The sequence below is a fragment of the Falco rusticolus genome, chromosome 2 (assembly GCF_015220075.1).
Source record: "Falco rusticolus isolate bFalRus1 chromosome 2, bFalRus1.pri, whole genome shotgun sequence".
NCBI classification, from domain to species: domain Eukaryota; kingdom Metazoa; phylum Chordata; class Aves; order Falconiformes; family Falconidae; genus Falco; species Falco rusticolus.
The window spans coordinates 25711412-25730968 of NC_051188.1; the positions used below are offsets into that span (position 1 = coordinate 25711412).

The following is a 19557-nucleotide window of genomic DNA, read 5'->3' on the forward strand; positions in this document are numbered from 1 at the left end:
ACTGTAACGAGCATCTGAAGATAGTTCTTAAAGTTAGCTGGCAGCTTGGCATGCTGTATGTAAATGGAGTGCTTAACAAAGAGTAGGGAATATATAGAGAGGAGAGACCTACATGATTTTTCTCAAGATCCTTCCTGTTGCCTAGAAAATAGATTTTTATGGGTCCTCATGTTACCGCATTGCCATTGTGCGAGAGGCAACAATATAGACTGAAGTATTACAGATCAAGACAAGATAGCAATAACAACAAAAAAAATCAGTTATGGAGAGAACCAACAAAGAGGTCAATATTAATAATTGACCTTCATAACAATTGACCTAATAGTAACTTCAAAAAAAATTACTGTATTTATTACGGTACTGAAAAGGCTCTCATGGTTACATTTGTAAAAATAAAAAAGATGATAATAAAATGGTTGAATTGATTAAGCAGCTCAAACTCATGGTTTTAAAGCAAGATTTGTGAATCAATCACAGAATAAACCCTTTCAAAGCAAGAACATAAGAGCTATGCATTACCATTACAAATTATGCTATTTTCTGTAATATCATGTCTAATATGAACCCTGCTATTTACATCTAGGCATATTTACTATGATTATACCATAATGAAGGCAATTAAACAAAAAAAAAAAAAGACAAATTGAATACATATTTTCATTTAAAAGTAAGACTTATATTTTAAGTGGATCCGGTTACTGTTTAACTACTTCTCAGACTACTACAGCTTTTTACTCTAAAATTTACATTTAATGAATTCTTCCTAGTAGTATTTACAACCATGAGAACAAACATTTTTTCTGCTGAGTGTAAAAAACAGAGAGAAAATTAATTTTAATAACATAAACATATAGATATTAACTACATCTTTTAAAAATTACAACTGAATTATTTGGATAACCAACTGCAATACAAATCAAAATAACTTAGTGAAGTCATACTGGTTTCACTGGCTTCACTGTGATTGAAATGTTCATAAACTCACTTGGAAGGCCTGTTACAGTATTGCTGAAATTGCACAGGGTATAACAAAACATGCCTCTGCAAATACATTAAAGGTATTTTTTCATGCAGGTTTCTTTTTTCTCTTTTAAGACTAAAGAAAAGGAATTATAGAAAAAGCAGGTAACAATCATTTTCAGTTAAGAGTAGCAAGAAAATTTTAACCTCAGTTCTCTTACTTCTGCTTTAATGCACCCTGTCGTGTGTAAGTTTAAAAACACTGAATGGAACTATTTGGTGCAATACATATGCACAGCAGGATAAGTTTAGATGCTGTGATGGCCTTTCAGTTTGTATTTCCTAGCTTTTATTTTAAACTTATAAGAAATCCTGGTTTTCAAGAGAAAGGGGCTAATAGCACTTCCTGAGCTTGGCACGGGAACAAATCACATTATCCTTACTCATGAGAATAGTCTAATTAAACACAACAGGAGTCCTCATATGGACATGGTAAAACAAGCAGTATTTTGATGCCACAGTGGCAGATAAATGAAAATTCTGTAACTCTTTCAAACATGGTCCAGTCCTGATCTACATCACTTCACTACTAAAAAAAAACCACCCTAATTGCTAAGATTTAATGTAAATATATGCCTGTCCAAAGCAGTCTCTATTCACTTAAGTAGTTCTGTTATTTCTAGCCAAGAGTCTGTCTTCTAAAACATGTTTTTCCAAGCTTTCTCTAGTTGAATGACTATATAATCTTTTTACCCAAAAAAATCAAGTAGTATTGCTACAATTTATTTTACAACTGAAATAAAAATTGAGCTGAAACTTTAAACAAGTATTTGTTAGCGTTTCTTTCTCCCCCATTTGTTTTTTCCAAGTATAGGAACATGGATACATCTCTCTTTCTTTCGTTTTTGAAATTATGTTTGAGACCACCTTCTGGCATTTATGCAGAATGGATGCTGACAAAATTTGAAGAATATCATAAAAGAAACCTCCCGTCACCTATTACAGGTGAAACAAAAGTATGGTCTGGGAGCAAAGGCATTACTCATTACTTGCTCTCATTTCAGTGGGGAACAATTGTGAAAGGTACAGGAAGGGACAAGACCAGATTCTGGCTTCAGCCTTGTCTTTGTGAAGGATGGAGGAGCTCTTAACATCCTTCCACACAGCCTCCTGCCACACCTAGTCTGGGCCTGTGTCAATGACTGATCTTGCAAGCTGAACTGAAAATGGTTACAATTATGCAAATATTGGGATTTGCTAATGCAGAACACCTTGCTGGACTAGGATTCAACTAGCCAGCTCAGGAATGAAACTGTTGCTGACAAATTCACAGGTTTTGTACAGAATATGTCAATATCAAGGAGATGAGACAAACATGATTTTTAAGGAAAATAATTAATCATGTTGTGTAGCATTTCTAGTGCATGTACTCTTATTTTAATTTTCAATCTGATGAGGTGTTAAAATGGAAGCAAATGATCACCAGAGCTGCAATTACTACAAGGACGATATTACTGTTACAAATCTGTTGTTCTTTCAAAATGCCAGTGTCACAATAACGTTCACAAGTTGATGAATGGCTCACCTCAATGAAAGTTTGCCTATCAAAAACAACCACTGTTGATTAGAAAAGATAATTACTTCTTAAGAGTGTTCCAGCTTAAAAAAATAAAGAGAACACAGTTTTGTAAAAATTTGTAAAACCAAGTATGAGTTTAAGAACTAAAGTAAGTCTCTGCTATGAAACACAATGTTGGGAATTCACCTTCTTTTAATAAAAAGGTTTTTTCCTATACTACGTATAGTATAATATGTGATTTCAGCAAAGGAAATGACAGTCAGCCAGTTCAAGTCCTAAAGTGGAAATCATATAACCAAGGATTTCACAAATACAACTTGTAAACAAACTCACAATTGCAACTTCATCAGAAATTGAATGCGGAGGAATGCATTGATAGTTGTATATGGAACAGCTGTAGTCAAGAATTACCCCAGCATTTGGGTACATGTGTAAATCATTGAGTCTTCCATGAAGAGTAATATGAAGTATAGAACAGATAATAAAACATATCAAACCATATTTTATCCCACTTTTCTAGAGAAAGTAGGTTTATGTGGTTGTGCTATTGGTCCATCTGTTCCATCAGAAAGATGAACGAGTCACTGACAAATTGTAAACAAATTTAATAATCCATCTCAAAGTTACAAAGTTATTTGAGGATTTGTAAAAGTTGGTAAGTGGATAGAGATCTAAATATATACATATATAAAAATACAAATATATATCTGTATTAGATCTAAATACATATATAATAGAAAACCAATTATAACTCAGCTTCCAACTCGTTCAACAGGCAGCAGCCATATGCTAAATCAGAACAGGAAAATTGTTCAACCTATCAGCCAACATGAAGCTTCCAGCCAACCATACTATTTGTAGCAACATGCATCACCATATAGATGTGGATATGGGAATAATAAAAAGGAGAACTGCTGGGTGTTAGCTCCTAAGGGTGTTAAAATTTTTAGTGACTGTTACAGAGTTCTAGGCTTAGGTTTCAGTTTTTTGAAAAAGGCCAAGTATTCATGAACTTTCAAAAATACTTACATGTATAATTAAATATTTACGTTTACACAAACTTGAGGACCTCCAGACCCTAAGAGGTTACCTGGATGCCAGATAGGATCATTAAGAACATGAAATATTACTTTCTGAAATACAGATGAACAGTTTGGGTCAACCAAAGCTGAACATTTGCATAATTGGATCATTTGTAGACTGGAACTGTAATTTAACATACCTATATAGTCAAAGGTTTACCTTTTGAATTGGCTTTTTTTGTTTGTTTGGTTTTTATGTGAAATGGGGCAATGTAAGAGAAGTAATAGAATCTTTCACTGACATTTATAATTTGAGGATTTTTGCTTAGGTTTTTCTGGATAATGTTTTTAACAGGACCTACTTCAGCCAAGGATAGAAAAAGCAAGTGTAATTTGAAACACACTGTTCCATCAGCTCATCATTACCCACTAGCTGGAAGTTATCATGCCCAGAACTCACCCTGTGATACATAAGAGCTTCTCATCCACTACAGTTGAAAGTCTTCCCGGTTACCTCACTGAACACCCCTCTTCAGGAGTTTAAACTACGATGGCCCGACTGTAGTAAAGCAGTTAAGCACGTGTATTCAGTTTTGCTAGTTCTGCTACAGGGCTGGTGGGAATGGAACCCTTGGTCCCTCCACGAATATACAAAATTGAAATATATGTTTACTCTGAGCCATACAAGGATGCTCAGGGATGGTGGCAAACTAAAGGAATTTTCTTCCATGGAAACTTTGTGCTTTCTTATCCCCTACAAGCAACTTTTCGGGTTTTCTCCCCATCTTTTGCAGCTTTCTGAAATAATGTTGGTTCCGTGATTCCCAGCTAACCCCAGTCATGTCTACGCATCTGGACTATGCACACTGTTAAGTACCTATGGACCTCTCAAACGTGACTGTTATGTATTTACAATGACGTAAAGCTAATGCTTCTCATAGTATAGAGCAGAGGTCTTCTCTTGGTGGAGCCTAAAGCAGCTGCTGTAATCCCGAGAACATAGTGATCAAGTCCTGCTGATTCATTGTGTTTATGCAGTTTATTATTTAAAGCTACATATAAGGAAGACTGGCATTCCAGCCAAATTCCCAAATTTGGGGTTACAGAAAAGACAGGATGAATGGTATTTTAAGACCAGGGGGCAAGATCTGTTGTAAAATTCAACTTTGAGATGACAGTCACTACGAAGACAAGGTAGAAGATGTTTTTTGAACAGGGATGGATTGTCTCCAGCACATGCAGAGCAAATACATACAATTGTACTCCACAAACATTTGAATAATTTGAGCCTCCTAAGAGCATCAGAGGTTTCTCAGATATAATACTGGAGGGGCTTGGAAAAATGCTCATTGCCATGAAGCACCACTGAAGCGAAGGGGCTCTGTAAAACTGCTGTTGGCTGGACATCTCTGTACGTAACACCACCACCGAGAACCAGGCATTCAAGTATTAACAAGAACTTTGGAAAGCACCCCTCTCCTTCACCAGCAGCACGTAGGCTCTTGGGCTGGCAGACCCCACGGTTTCCCCTGTCCCTCCCTATGCTCAAGGCGATCACAGCTCAGGAGCCCCTGCACAACCCCAGCCACCCTCACCCAAACCTGGCCACTCGCTAACACTAAAGCTACTGAAGAAACCCACCGCGAGAGGTGCCAGCCCAGCCACTCCTCACTGAACCGCGTGGGACCGCGGTGGGAAAGGCACGGCGGAGGCCACAGAGGATGGCCACGGCGGGAACCGCCCGGGGAGCCCAGCAGGCCCTGCTCCGGCTGCCGGCCGGGGCGCTGCTGGGCCCCTCACCGGCAGGCTCCAGCGCCAGGCCAGCGGGAACACCTCCCGCCGACGGCGGCCCGCGGCTGGCAGCGGGCGCCCACCGCCGCGGCCCCGCCTGTAGCCCCGCAGGCCACCCGAGTGGCTGCGCGGCGGCCCGGCCCGCCCCGCCCGCAGGGGGCGCCCGAGGGCAGCGGGGCGAGGCCGGGCGCTGGGCCGGGGGACGGCCCCGCGTCGAAGCGGGCGGGCGCCACCCTGTCACTTCGGGCGGCGTTGCGTAACCTCCCGGGAGCGGGCGGGCGGGGCCGGGCGGCAATCCCGGCGGGAGGCGGCGGCCCCGTGCCTCAGCGCGGCCCCTCTCGCCGCGGCGGCAGCAGCGCGGCTCCCGTGCACCTGCTCACCTGTCTCCCGGCCGGCTGGGGGGCCCCGGCCCGGCCACTCCCCCCGACGGGCTCGGCGCAGGCGCCCTAGCGGCTACCGCAGGCAGGGGGCGGCAACATGGCGGCGTGAGCGGCGGCGGTTTCGGCTCTACAACAACAGCAGCAGCAGCAGCAGCAGCAGCGGCGGCGATCGCTCGCGCCGCCGTCAGCCCCGCGCGCCGCTTGTCCCCGCCGGGCCGCGCCGCGCGCGGCGGCGCCCGCTGCTCCTGCCCCGCGGCGGGGAGGCGGCCGCGGCCGGGCAGCCTTCGGCTAACGGGGCATCGGCGCCCATAATAATCCCTCATTATAGCGGAGCGGGGGAGCGGCTCCTGGGACGGTGCCTGCGCCTCGGGCCGGCTCCCTGCGGCCCCGCCGGGTGCGACTGCGGTGGATGCGAGGCTTGGCCCGGCCGGGCGGGGAGGCGGCGGCGGCAGGTGCCGGTAACGGCGGGGGGTAAATGGCGAGCGAGAAGCCGGTGTCGGGGCCGGACCCGCAGCCCGCGGGACTCATCTCCGTCGGGGCCGGCGGTGGAGGCGGAGGCGGCGGCAGCAGCAGCAGCAGCAGCGTCGCGGTGATGGGGGAGCTGAGGGCGTCGGGCTCCGGGTCCGTGGTGCTGCCCGCGGGGATGATTAACCCGTCGGTGCCGATCCGCAACATCCGGATGAAATTCGCCGTCCTCATCGGACTCATCCAGGTCGGGGAGGTCAGCAACCGGGACATCGTGGAGACGGTGCTGAACCTGGTAAGCGGCCCGGCACCCCGCCCCGGTGACGCCCCGGCGGGCAGAGGGCCCCTGGGCACCGGCTCCCGCAGCCCACCTCCTCCCGGGGCTGCGCCCTGCGCCCCCCGCCCCTGTGCAGCCCGAAAGGGACCTTCATTTTCCCAGCCCCTGCGTCCCTCCGACACGTACGGCCCTTCTCCGACCATCTTTCCATCCCAAACTCCTCTAGTGCCTTCCTCTCCCTCCTCCTCGATACCTCGACCCGCTCCTCTGGCGCGTGTGGCAGCAGCAGCCCCCTGGGCGCTCCCTGAACTCCAGGCAGGACCCTGCCTGGCACGGGCAGGCCGCTGCCCCCCTTCCCACTGCCTGCTCCTGCAGAACCGGAGTGTGGGCAATTCACGGTGTAAAAAACGAGATTAATTTGCAGTTTGGGGTTCTGGATGCTGCCTGATAACCTGGAGGCTTCCTCACTGGAGAAAGAGTGGCATGTCTGTAGTATCTGTTTTTAATGGGAAAACATTAAAAAAAAAAAAAAAAAATCAGACCGAGCTGGTAGCTTTTTATAGTGGTTGAAGCATGTGAAGGGTTTAACCCTGTTAGCTCAGAGCTAGTTGAGTATTTTATGTAGACGGGGTAGGAGGAGGGAGATCTTTGAAAGGATTTAATATGCTTTAACGTCTGTAATAGTTAGTTGTATTGCAGTATTGTATTGGGTTCCTCATGTCTTAATAATCCGCCGTACTTTCCAAAACACATTCTTGTCCGCAAAGTGAGTGCTGTTGCTAATTTTATTTAAGGTCTGTGCCCTGCGAGGTAACTGTTTTACACCAGTAAATAGCTTGAAAGGGAGAGAAGATGCTAAAATGTAGCTCCTTAGTCATCTGCTTACTTCATGGAGTGAAAGAGTTACTGCAGGACTGTATGACTTAATGTTTTTGCGCTACCTACACCAAAGCCCGAGGAACCTACAAAAGCCAAACGAGTGGATCTAAAAATGAATCACTTTCAATTATGTGCAATTTGGTGCTGCTCCTGAATGCAAGATTTGCTGCAGCAGAGCTTTTAAAGCAGTTCAGTCAATGAAATATCCTCAATTTTTGCATGTAAAATAGCATAGAATAATGACTGCTCAAAACTAAATGGCAATTAATTGAAAATGCCTTTGTTTCAAATGAGTTTAATGCTTCTAACCTCCACTCATTTTGTACAAAGTCATGTAAAAAATATTTTGTTTCAGACACTTTAAAAGGATGTATTCTTCTGTTTGACAGTTATTTGCATTTGACCTAGCACAGACTGAATGGAAAAGCTGCAGCATGCAGGGAAAGACATGATTTGGTCAGATCATTTTAATATTTATGGCTTATCTGAACACACAGGGTTAAAGCCTTTGTAGTTTTGTGAGTATGTCAAAACAATAATCTGGTATATTTCCTACTCCTTTCTACAAGCTGTTTGTGACTTAACTGAAACTGATTTGTGTATATATATATATTTTTTTTTTTTACAAGTGTGGTACAAGTCATCATAACTTTATTGGATTATTACCCATTCCTGTAAAAGTAGCACTAGAGATAAGGGAATGACATGTAGTTATTTTATTAACTGGCTTTGTATAGATCATGACAGATACAAAGATGTTTAATCCTTTTCTGGTTTTCTTTCTTCTTTCATTCCTCTTACTGATACTTAAGCTTATTTTAATTCTGGCTGTTAATGCATCAGCAACTGGACTAACATTGGCTTGTCTTTGCCGGGGGAGGGAGGGGGGAAGGTAAGAATGTGTTTTGGTATTTGTGTGGAGGAAATACAGTGCTTGTGTATGAGATCAACCTCCTAATTAGTTCCTATTTCTGAGAACTGTGCTTATACTTAAAAATAAATACGAATGTTTAACAGTCCTCTCAGCGTCAGGAGACATATATGAATTTGAAACTGCTTGGGAGTCTGCTGCAGTAGCGATGCATTCTGGATCAGTCATTACTTAACAGATGGACTCTAATATACAGTAGTCAGTATTCCCACAGCAGAGAGAGGTTATATTGTGTCTGCTAATCTTTTTTCTTGTCAGGGCAGTGAATGTCTCAAACTTAATGCTTGTGTATCTGAAACTTAATTTACTTGCGTGTGAAACAAACACAGTGGATATGGCAGATACAAAGTGAGGCTGACGGCATATCCCTAAAAACCTAAATGTTATCTGATTCTGTATTAAGGGTTTTAATGGCAACTTGAAATGCAGTTTTGTGTTTTAGAAACATTATTTGTGGGGTGAGTGGAGGTGGACAGAACTTGATAGTTTTTGTTGGCTTTTTTTTTCTGTATTCCTTCAGCCTGTACTTTTAGTATTTCTGAATGACTTTGGTGCAAATGTGATACTGAGTGGACAGTGCTTAAAGAGCTGATCTCAGTTTGATGTGTCAGTTGATAGGTTATATTTCTCTCAGAGACTTAACCTACACTATACCATATTGGGCATCTATAAGCCGTTTGGTAATAGCTTTTTGGTGTTGGAATTCTGCATGGCTGACACTTCTTTTATTATTGGAGAGAATCAGAAGTTAATAATTGAGATACTTTTTTATTTTCTTATCTGAGATTACTGTGCTCTTCCCTGTAAAGCTTCAATAAGTCTGTTCATTCTTCCTGCATCTGTGTGGAAGCAGCAGCAAATGTCTGAGACAAAACTTTGGCTTGGCTTGCCCTTCTCATGGAGATGGTCACTCTTCTTTCCTGTTAAGTTTTCTACTTAGGGTTTCTCTTGGACGGTTTTTACCTTTTAAATGTTTGTTTTTGGTGGCCTCACACTGTGGTCTCTGTTACTGCATTTCACTTTGTTCATGTGGTACCTTCTGATGTTGATGGACACAGTGATTTCTTGTATCTGTGAGGTGATGAAGTGCTTTTTATGCAGTGCTGAAAATCCTTTTCTGTGTCTAATATGTTGTTGGATTTTCAGCTTTGCTAGATTTTAACAGTTGACTTTCAACTCAAGACAGTCTATTGTTCCTGGGTATGCCTGTGCTGTTCATGGGATTAGTTGATTCTCTTGATGCTTTTCTTAGTGACGCTTCTTTTCCTCTGAACCCACTGTGTTCAAAGTTCTGTTACACTGGTGAATTGGTTTAATTGAGTATCACTTGGCAAGAGTTTCTAGTATTGCTTGTGTTACTTTTCATTGTTTAATATTACAGTGAAAGACACAATGGAGAGAGGATTCAGCCCTTTATAGGCAATGCCTATGAACTAATTATTATCCTTAAAAAAAACACCTGCTAGTTTTAATATTGTGAAGGTCAGAAGATATTAAGAGTATGAGCTTTTCTAAAACACTTTTCTAAAATGATCGTTTAGAATATTGTATTCTTTTTACATTTCCAGAAGTAGGAGGAAACTCCTCATTGTACCTTATGTGTTCTTCTGTGATGGTGCTTGTTTTGATTTTGGTCCATGAGTTTAATCTGAAGTCCCAGGTTCAGCATGCTGTCTCAGAGATGTGTGTTCACTGACCCTTGTGTACTGCAAAGCACCGAACTGGAAAAGTCTGTCCTTGCAAACAACATAATCCTTTAATTGCTTAGTGATTTCTCTTTGGGGATATTTTGACACCAGTTCGGTGCTTCTATTGGTGAGGAGGCCTTTCCCCTTTCAACAGCACTATTCGTTTTCTTAGGGTACTGTCAAAGATGTTGTTATTGCTATGGTAGATGTGCTTATTGTTATTCTCCGTAGTGCCTTTGCTTCTTGATACCCTTTTGTACTTACAATATGTGTTAGATGGATATTTATATAAAGTTCTGCACCATGTGCTCCAGCAAATATGATATTAAGGTGGAAGTGGGTCAGTCTGTCCACTACTTCAGGTGTATTTTTGTTCCATTTATTTTCTAGTGCAACATTTCCACATATGGCTTTAATTAGTTTTTCTATAATACATCTCAGATGGCCTTTCCTTTCATTATTTTTACTGACTTTCTTCCTTAATTCTCTGCTTTTCCAGTATTTTAATGGTCTTGGGGAATTTTTCCTTCAGTGTGTTTTTGAACTGTCTCTTATCTGGCCAGCTTTCATCCAACGTGAGTATGTGAATTGCATTGTTTCTTAGCTTTTAGAAAGCTTTCTCTGTTCCGGTTTGAAATTCCTAGAATTTTTTATTTTGAGTTTTGTAGTGCTGATTCTGTGGCAGTGCAAAATAAGAAGGGTGAGCAGGAAGCTGACTGGTACTAAAAAAATATGACTGGTGCTGACACATGCAGCTTGTTTTGCCTATGCATCTTGAACAGATTAGATAGAGATTTAAAGGGATTTCAATCTGATACGGGTGTAGCTGACCAGGGTTGTCCTTGTCCAATCTCGAAACCTTTTATATATGTTTTGTCAGGCTAGAGAGTGCTTGTAAGAAGTAGGTCAAACACCAGGCGTAGTTCAAAAAGTCTCTTGCTGTTCTTGTTGACTACAGCCCACACTTTTCTTGGCTATTCCATCCTACTTCAGTGCTAGTTACCCATCAGAAGAGGTAAGCCATTTTTTAGTGCTCTGTCATGTTGTGCACTTCTAGGTGTGGCATTTGCAGCTTCAGAGCCAAATGGGTTGGGTTATGTGAGAGATCCTTCTTGCCTTACAGGCTTTCCATAGTAGTAGTTATAAGGAAAAATGAAAAGGGAGGGATATGTAAGAAAAAAAGAAATCACGTATTTTCTTCAGACATTTCAGTGTCGTCTTAAGCTAAAGCTGGCTTTTGATATTTGAGTTCTTTGAATCAATTTACAGTTTTGGTTGCTGAAACATCCTGTGACACAGTTCCACTGTTGTGTGGGGAGGAAGAATCACTTTTGTTCGTTGGATGCTGTTGTACTCTGAGATAGCATGGGTGTTGAGCTGTAGCCTCCATCATATGACTTCTGGGTTTTTTTGTGGAACTAGCTTTGCAGGCTTGAGAATCTTATTCCATTTTCTTGGTAGAAGACTAGAAGACTTCCTGTTTTTGTAGTATATTTCTCTGCTGATAGACAGTATTATTCAAGAATGCAAAGTTTGGGGGAATTTTGAAGTTGTTCTTTTTTTCTTTTTTTTTTCTTGTGTGTGTGAGTTTTGTTTTAGGTAATATTCAACTGGTGGTGGCAGTCCTTGTCCAAGTTACTGTCTGTCCCACTAGTTCCTTTCTATCCTGCTCTTGTACTACCCATAGTAAGCTATGTCTGGATGTTACTGTAGAAGCTGCCAGAGCTGTATGAAAAGAGCAGTATCCTCCAGTGTGAGAGTTTGTAGTAGCGTTCCATGGGCAGCTACTTGAGTACTGTAGTTGTTTTCCTTATCTAATAGTCATTATCAAATACTTTCATGGAAAAATTAGGTTTGGTTACAAAAAATATTTGTATGACTGAATGTTCACTTAATTTCTTATAGTATAACTGATTACTTTTGCCTTTTTCTTTCTAATCTTTGACAAGTAGGTGTTTATGGGTGGCAAGTTTATTCAGTCCTTGTAACAGTCATGAAGCAATAGTGGTATCTCAGCAGGTGGCCTGGAATCTACTGTGGATCTGGTATGATGGATTGATAGACTTGTATAGGTGATAACTTTTTAAAATTTGTAATGGTGAGCATATCACTGAATATTCCTTATCACTTAACTCTGAACAGCTTTTTTTTTTTTTTTTTTTTTTTTAGCTTTACATCTTACTTGTCTGTACAGGATTCAGTTCATGGATTATAAAGGAGGTGAACACCTAGAGGCTTTTTTATTATTTTTGTCACACTGAAGTAATAAAGTTCCAAGATTGGTATTAATAAACACCTCAGATCTTTGGCTTTTTCCCCTACTCCCGCCTCAGACCCTACCTATGTTTTATCCCTTTGCATCAAGCAAAGGGTTAGCACCTTTCTCTATCAGGATACTATTTTTACAAAATTGTGGCCTGATTCCCCATTTAAACCACGTGTTTTATAAGACTAAGCATTTAGCTGTATATTCATTTATATACTAATCTTTCTCTCTTCTCCATATTTTCCCTCACTGTCCTCCCCTGAATCTTGGCTTTCAGATGGGTATTCAAAGGGGTAGAAGTCAAGGGGCATGGCTCATTACAACCATGAGGTTTGTCTAGGAGGCCATGATGCAGTTTTTTCTTTCATGTTAATGCTTTTCGGTGTCTCCACTTGTATGTTTCAAATACATGAATCACTGTCTATATTACATCCTTAAAAACAACCAACCAACCAACAAAAAACAAACTAAAACCCAACACCGAAATACTGCATAATCATCTCAGAATTCTTACTGAGGTGTTTGTTCCCCTTTCATGCCATACTGAGTTTAGTCAAAGTGGAATGAAATCTGTGATGGGGTTAGTACCAATACTAAGACTTTTTTATCCTGATATACACTGTGTACAGTACTAACACACTGCATTAACTTAATAAGCTATGCAAGCTATTTTAAATCAGTCTTTTACCTGTTCATTACCTGGTACTTCACTTTTTTGGTTTTATATCTTAGCCTGTCTTGATGAATGTGCCATTTCAAATAAGCTTGTGTTGCTCTTCCATTATTGTAGTACTTTGCACAGAAAAGTATCATTGCAGCTACGTTGTTAGCTGATATCTTTTATCTGTTTGATGGCCAAAGGGTCAGTGCAGTAGTGTGTGTTTGTTGATGAAGTTCCATTTATTTTGTGATGGAATGTGATCCTTAATTACCATTCATACTTTTGTAAATGCCCCATTGTGGAGTTTTATTAGTTCTTACATAGACAGAACCCTTAAGCTTTCTTTAAATCCTAATCAAGTTTAGAACTTGCTTGTATAATCAAAGGCAGCAGATCTTTTGAAACATCAGGTTTGAATTTAATGATCTACCTTCCACTTCTGCCTTGGAAAGGTTTGGCTTGGATATACTGTGAATGATACTATATTCAATATATGATAACCTATAAAGATAATGAACAATTAAAAAAAAAGGGTTTATTTGTGGAGAGTCACATACTACTTAATGATAGAAATACCTTTTTCAACTATAGGATTATGATGAATTTCAGCTATTTGAACTATAGTTTCATAACTTCAAGTTATGAAGATTGTTAATGACATTCATCTCTAAGAGAAAGATTATCTGTTATTTCCAGAAGAGAAGCACTTTACCTTCTGATTAACCTACTGACTTTCTGCTAAATTCTGCTAAAATTTGCATTCTGGTAATTTCTATGCTTTAGAGTTTGTTCTACTTTTGAAGTACATGGAAAATTATAAATTTCAGTAAATAAGTCTAAGTAGTTGTGGTGTTACTGAGATTTATACCAGTGATGCAGATTCATTTATATTAATGCAACTGTATAATGTGACTAACCTGCTTTAATTTAAAATTGGGTTGCATCAGTGAAATTGTTCCAATATAACAACTCACTGAAAGCTTGCATAAATGTGAATACTGCTTATGCCATTCAGCAGCTTACAAATGCTTGACTGCTATTTTTGGAAAATGATGTTTCTTTCACTGCCCTTTTGTTTACAGTTGGAAGCCTTAACTATGCAGAATAGGTATTAGATTTTGGAATTAGCTGAAAGTGAGCGAGGGCAAGATATTCACTTACAAGTGAAATTGTTATCATACCATGCTTTTTGGTGCTGCGAAAGTGTAGACAGAAGGATGGAAATAATCATTCTTTGTGCAGAGCCTTCTAAAGTAACTCCAGTACCAGCAATATGGCATTATAGTCAGTTTCACATTATCTCATTTTTTTGTCTTTATATTCTGTGACAAATGCCCAGTTACATACAATTTTCTAACTTTTATTGACTTTTGCCTGCTTTAAGAGCCACTGAAACTGTTTTCTTTTTCATTTTTTTGCTCGTTTGTTTTGTAAAAACAAAGTGCTTTGAATGTTTATAAACACAAATATGAATTTGGAAACAGTGTGTCATTTGCTTCACAAATAAGCCTGTACAAACCTTTGAAACATACACTCTTTCCTACCACATAGAAAACAGTAAGGTATGCTTTTATTAAATATAGGATAGTAACCATGAAATACACATTCAAGCTAGTAATGAACTGACTGAAGCCAAGCCCTGTCTTGGATTGCTCATGCCTGACCGATCAGAGTTTGCTCTTACTCTTCAGCAGTACTCTGTGTAGCTCACTGCATCCAAAAAATATTTTTTCATTTAATTATGAGCTAAAAATCATCCTGTCACTCTTAGTGTTATGAAACTTCAATTATTTTTTTTTAAAAAAAAAAACCAAACAACAAAGAAAGGAAAAAGAGATTACTTTGAAATTATGGGAGCATTCTTGCTTGAAGTTGAATGTTTTATAGTTAGCAGAATGGGAAGGCTGTCTGCCCCTTCCAATAGGACATATACATAAGAATGTCACTACAGAGTTTTGTCGGCTTCAGTTGTGTAGCATCCCCATAATGTGAGCAGATGTGAACTACTATATCTGAGAATGTTAGCAGGGAGAATGAGCTTCCCAGTGGTCTGGAGAATGGACCTGGGGATTCAGCATCTTTGCAGAAGGGCATTAGCTGCAGCTGTTTAATTGCAGGAATCAGAATGTTGAGAGAATGGGGCCCTGAAATGAGAAGAAAAAGCCAGTTTTGTAAGGAAGAAAGCAGCTTCATCCCCCTTCAAATGGTAATTTTTATCTTAATAAATGAATCAAAACAAATTATCAAGGGACTTCTGAAAGCTGCATTGTGGCTATGTTAGGTTATGGAAAGAGGGAAGAGGTAACAAACTTTACTAACGTGTGTGTTATACTTTCATGGTTGGTGACTTTTTGTCATTTTCTTTTGAGAGATCCCACAAAAGGCTTCATTGTAAACTCAGTGTTTACATGTCCAGTATGATTGTTTGCCTCAACATGTTCCTCATGAGCAAGAAATTTGATGACATAAAATTGTAAAATAATATCAGCACCCCCTCTTTTCCTTCTCTTATTCCAGTGAAATACATTATCTGTTTTGGTAAGTGGCAAGGTGTGTGGTATTTGCAAGTCCTGTCTGTCACTGATGGCTACTTGGCTGTTTAGTTTTCATATGCTGAATAGCTGAAACTTACCAAAACATTTGTGTTAAGACTCTGTTGGACTGAGTAAGTTCTTCAAAGCAAGATGCTCAAGAGGTGGGAGCTACTTAATTCTTCTAAATTTTTATTTTTTTTTCCTGAAGAGATTTGTGGAGCCCCTGTCCCATGTTTTAGCCTCTGGGTTCCAAAAATCTTTGCTGCTGCTTCTGTGTCTTCAGCTATGGCATGTATACTTCCAGTTTGTTTGGTTTGTTTTATGCACCTTTTAGGTCATTTGAAAGACTTCCTCATCACTCTGTTCCTCATGGAAATGTTGCAGCTTCCATTGCATCTTTTGATATCCTAGAGAGCGTTATGTGAAAGCAGAAATACTTACAAGAGACTGTTAGACTATCCAAGGCCGAAGTGAATTGAGTTCATCTGAAAAGAAAATTCAACATACTGTCCTAGGCTCATATGAACACACTTTTTTTTACTTTATTTTTTTTTCCTTTTTTTCAAAATCACATTAATGATGATGCCACTCTGTTTTTCTCTTTGGCTAACACTACAACATCCTCCTGAAGCTTCATTGTCAGAGCACTTTCATAAACTAGCAGAATCACAGAAATTCCAAAGAATTGTAGAGCGGTTGAGAATGGAAGGGTCTCCTGGAGATCTCTAGACAAAAATCTATGCTCAAAGCAGGGTCAACTAGAGCAAGTAGCTCGGGGCCTTATCTTGGCTGGGTTTTGGATGCTTTTAATGATGGAGAGACTCCTGTGTAAAGTTTTTACTGGAGTTCTCTGTGCCTGTTGCTACTTCTCCTGTCACTGGGTGCCACTGAGAAGAGTTTGTCTCTCTTGTTTCTACTCCCTGCTCACTCTACCCCCCCTACAAATACACATACACATTTGTAAGATCTTTTCAGACCTTCTCTTCTTAAAACTAAACAATCCCGGCTCTCTTCAGGCTTTCTTTGTATGTCAGATGTTCCAATCCCTTAATCATTTGCACATTTAGATCTTTATTCTCCTTGTGCAGATAATAGTGCTCCTTTCCAAAAAGGAGGAGGAGTCTGGGAAGCTTTTAATTACAGCAACTCTTTTTCTCATCTCACAGTATGAGCTGCAATGCCTACCACAAATAATGCAGTCAATATTGCAATGCTTAACCCAGCAAAGGACAATTTGCACCACATGCAGCCAAGAAAGAAAACAGACCTCTGTAAGCCACAGAAGTGAGTGTTTGCTTTTCATTTGTTGTGCCTGCCTGTTAATAGATAGCCTTGGATGAAGCACACAAACCCCAGAGTGTCTGTCAGTTCTGCAAATCACAGTTATGGTTGTAGGTAATCTTTTTTTCTTGGATTTCAGAAATATAAAATGTAGCCATATTTGGTATTCTGCTGAAAATGTATGAAGTCAATATTAGTGGCTTAATACTGAGTTAAGGAAACTTTGTGGGTCTTAACACTACTATAAATACTACCTTTAAAAAAAAAAAACAACAGAATGAATTGAAATTAAGCTAGAAGAGCTTAGTAGTTAGCGTAGTCTTCAAAGTTACAGATGCTTGACATCAGAAGGAAAAATAAAAAGAACCCACCCTGTTATTCAGTATAGATCCAAAGCTGTTGAAGTTCTTCATTGAGTTTGTTGAAAAGAATAGATTAATGACTTTATATATAGTCTAATATTGATAGATTAAATGTTTGATAGCACTTCTTGTGGGTGTGACTGTGTAACTTAGAAACTGTAATATATTAAGCAAAGATGATTGCATAACAAAATTTTTATAGTTCATGCTTCATTTAAAGAAAATACTTTTTTCATTCGAAGTAACTTATGATGTCACAATGTGTTTATTATTATACTGGAACAATATCTAGGCTTAGTCACTGAGAGGGAGTCAGTCTTTGATAGTTGATTCAGTACAAGTATTTGGCATTTTAAAGGTAGTGCTCACTGAGTAGGAGTTGATACTGTGTTTAAAATTGACTGTTCTTCAGTGAAGTTGGTAGTTACAGATATTTCCTAAAACCCAGAAGCACGTCATTCCCAGTTGTTACAGTCATGACTATTTCCCTTATTAGTAGTATAAACAGGTTTTATAACAAGGGAAAATTAATTATAGTAAAATAGCTTACGTAAATTTTCTCTTTATTTCTAATAGAATGTGATTAAATTCTATTTAAGAACAAATTTGGATCTACTTGCTTTGCTACATGTCCTGGTTCAGTTAAAATAGTTTTGAAGCCTGCAATCCTTTTTCTGACTTGAAAGTATAGTTTATTAAGCAAGCTTTCACTTTTTCAGAAAACCAGCAGCTCAAACTAATTCAAATACATGTAAAATATGTATTAAGAAACTTTGGTGTAATTAAAAGCAACAATCCAAAGGAAGGGTGAGAAGAGGGGAAGCAGAAGTTTCAACTGAACGAGGCTATACCATATAAGCTGATAACCTTTAGACTGCCTAAGTTGATACTTCTCCATTTGAGTCTGTTCTTAAAAGTCTCAGCACACACACACAAAAAAAGTTAATTGTTTAGGTGAAGTTTAGCTAAGAAATGGTACCACTGAAAGGAAGCTTTACATTAAAAATACCTCTTAACAGTATGAGTGGAAAATTCTGAATACAACAGATTATCTTCTTTCACTGATGCGGTGTCCACCTGGATTTACAGAGACCTTGAAATGACTGGTTATATGATGTTCTATTAATTTTTGAGGTGTGTGAGGGAATTACCACCATCTGTTAGTAAGAGAGTCTAAGCCCACATGTGGCCTTCAAAATGTGTTAAGTGTTTAATTTTCTAAGTAAGAAATCCTTTTCTTAAAACCAAACTAAAAGCAGTTAAGGGATTTTAGTATGTAAATAGAAAATGCCCTTTCTTTTTTAACAGTCCAAATTTAAGTTCTTGGATCATTTGTCACAGCTTTGATTTGTGGTTCTAGCCTGTCCTCTGAAGTTAGAATGGCAGTAAATACTTGTAATTGAGCTCTTCTCCTGCACTAGTTATGATATAACTGGCTTTTCAACTCACTCTAAGTCAGTCGAGCTCTGTTTTAGCTAAAACTTGCTTCACCCTGGAAAGAGAGCAGCACATACAATGTATTGTCTTCTGGCTGAGATCAGTCCTAAATGTGTCTTGTACCAAAGCCTGATACTATCCAGATGTGCAGAAAAAGCTGTAAGAAGCTTGAGGTGTTGATAACAATCTTAAATCCTTTCTGGCGGTCAGATGAATCTTAGGAGCACCTTGTTTAAATTACTATTTCAAAATTCCTCTCTCACATGCTTCTTGTGAAGTTACAGTAGGTTTTAGGGCTTCCTCAGTAAGGAAGCTGGTTAAGCAACCTGAACTGAAATGGTGTCAGCCTGGTAACATAGGGATTCAGCTTTCTGAACTGTGTCCATGGTCATGTTACGTCTTTCTACATTACCATCTCTTCAAATGTTGTGTTTCCCTCACCTCCTTCTAGGTACTAGGACTTTTGGATGTGTGGCATTTTTGAGGATGAGGGTTGGGTTTTTTTCGCTTAAGCAGTACATCTGAACTGGCTATGTATGTTTTTGCTCCATTAGTTTTTGAAAAATCTTGGGTTTAAAAATTTCCTTATGTATGCATTTCATAGTGTATGAGCTGTTGGGGAGACTGTATACTTTGTACAAGCAGGATGTGGTACAAGCTGCAGCTGAAAGTCCAGACAATGTGAATTTAAATTTAAAATTCCTTTAAGAAACCTTGGAAGATTTACTGGAGATAGGAAGGAATTGTTTGTGGTCTAGAAAAAAATCCTGACTAAAGAAAAACTCCTTGGCATTTCTATTTATTTAGAAAATGGAAATCAAACTAAATAGTCTGTACTTAGTGTAGCAAAATGAGATCTTTTAAACACTATAATGAAAGGCTACTGAAGCATTATTAAAAATTAACACAGCCAAGAGAGTTATTGAGAAAAGTAGCATTTAGCAGTAATTGTTCGTACATTTTGGTACTGCTGTATGGTAAGTAGCTTCCAGCTTCTTAATCTATGTTCAGTTTCCCTTGTAATGTATTTAATTTTTTTCAACT

At 39.6% G+C, this 19557-nt stretch overlaps 1 protein-coding gene across 6 annotated transcripts in view; it reads left to right on the forward strand.

The window, feature by feature from the left end:
• Positions 1-5825: 5825 nt before the first annotated feature.
• Positions 5826-19557, forward strand: part of NBEA (neurobeachin) — a 509705-nt gene continuing 495973 nt past the window's right edge. For 3 of the 6 annotated variants that reach the window (XM_037377448.1, XM_037377449.1, XM_037377452.1), the window contains exon 1: positions 5826-6492. In XM_037377448.1, the coding sequence (XP_037233345.1) occupies positions 6208-6492 (285 nt within the window). In that variant the 5' untranslated portion in view covers positions 5826-6207. The remainder of the gene's footprint in view (positions 6493-19557) is intronic. The other 3 variants (XM_037377450.1, XM_037377451.1, XM_037377453.1) reach the window with 1 other exon arrangement.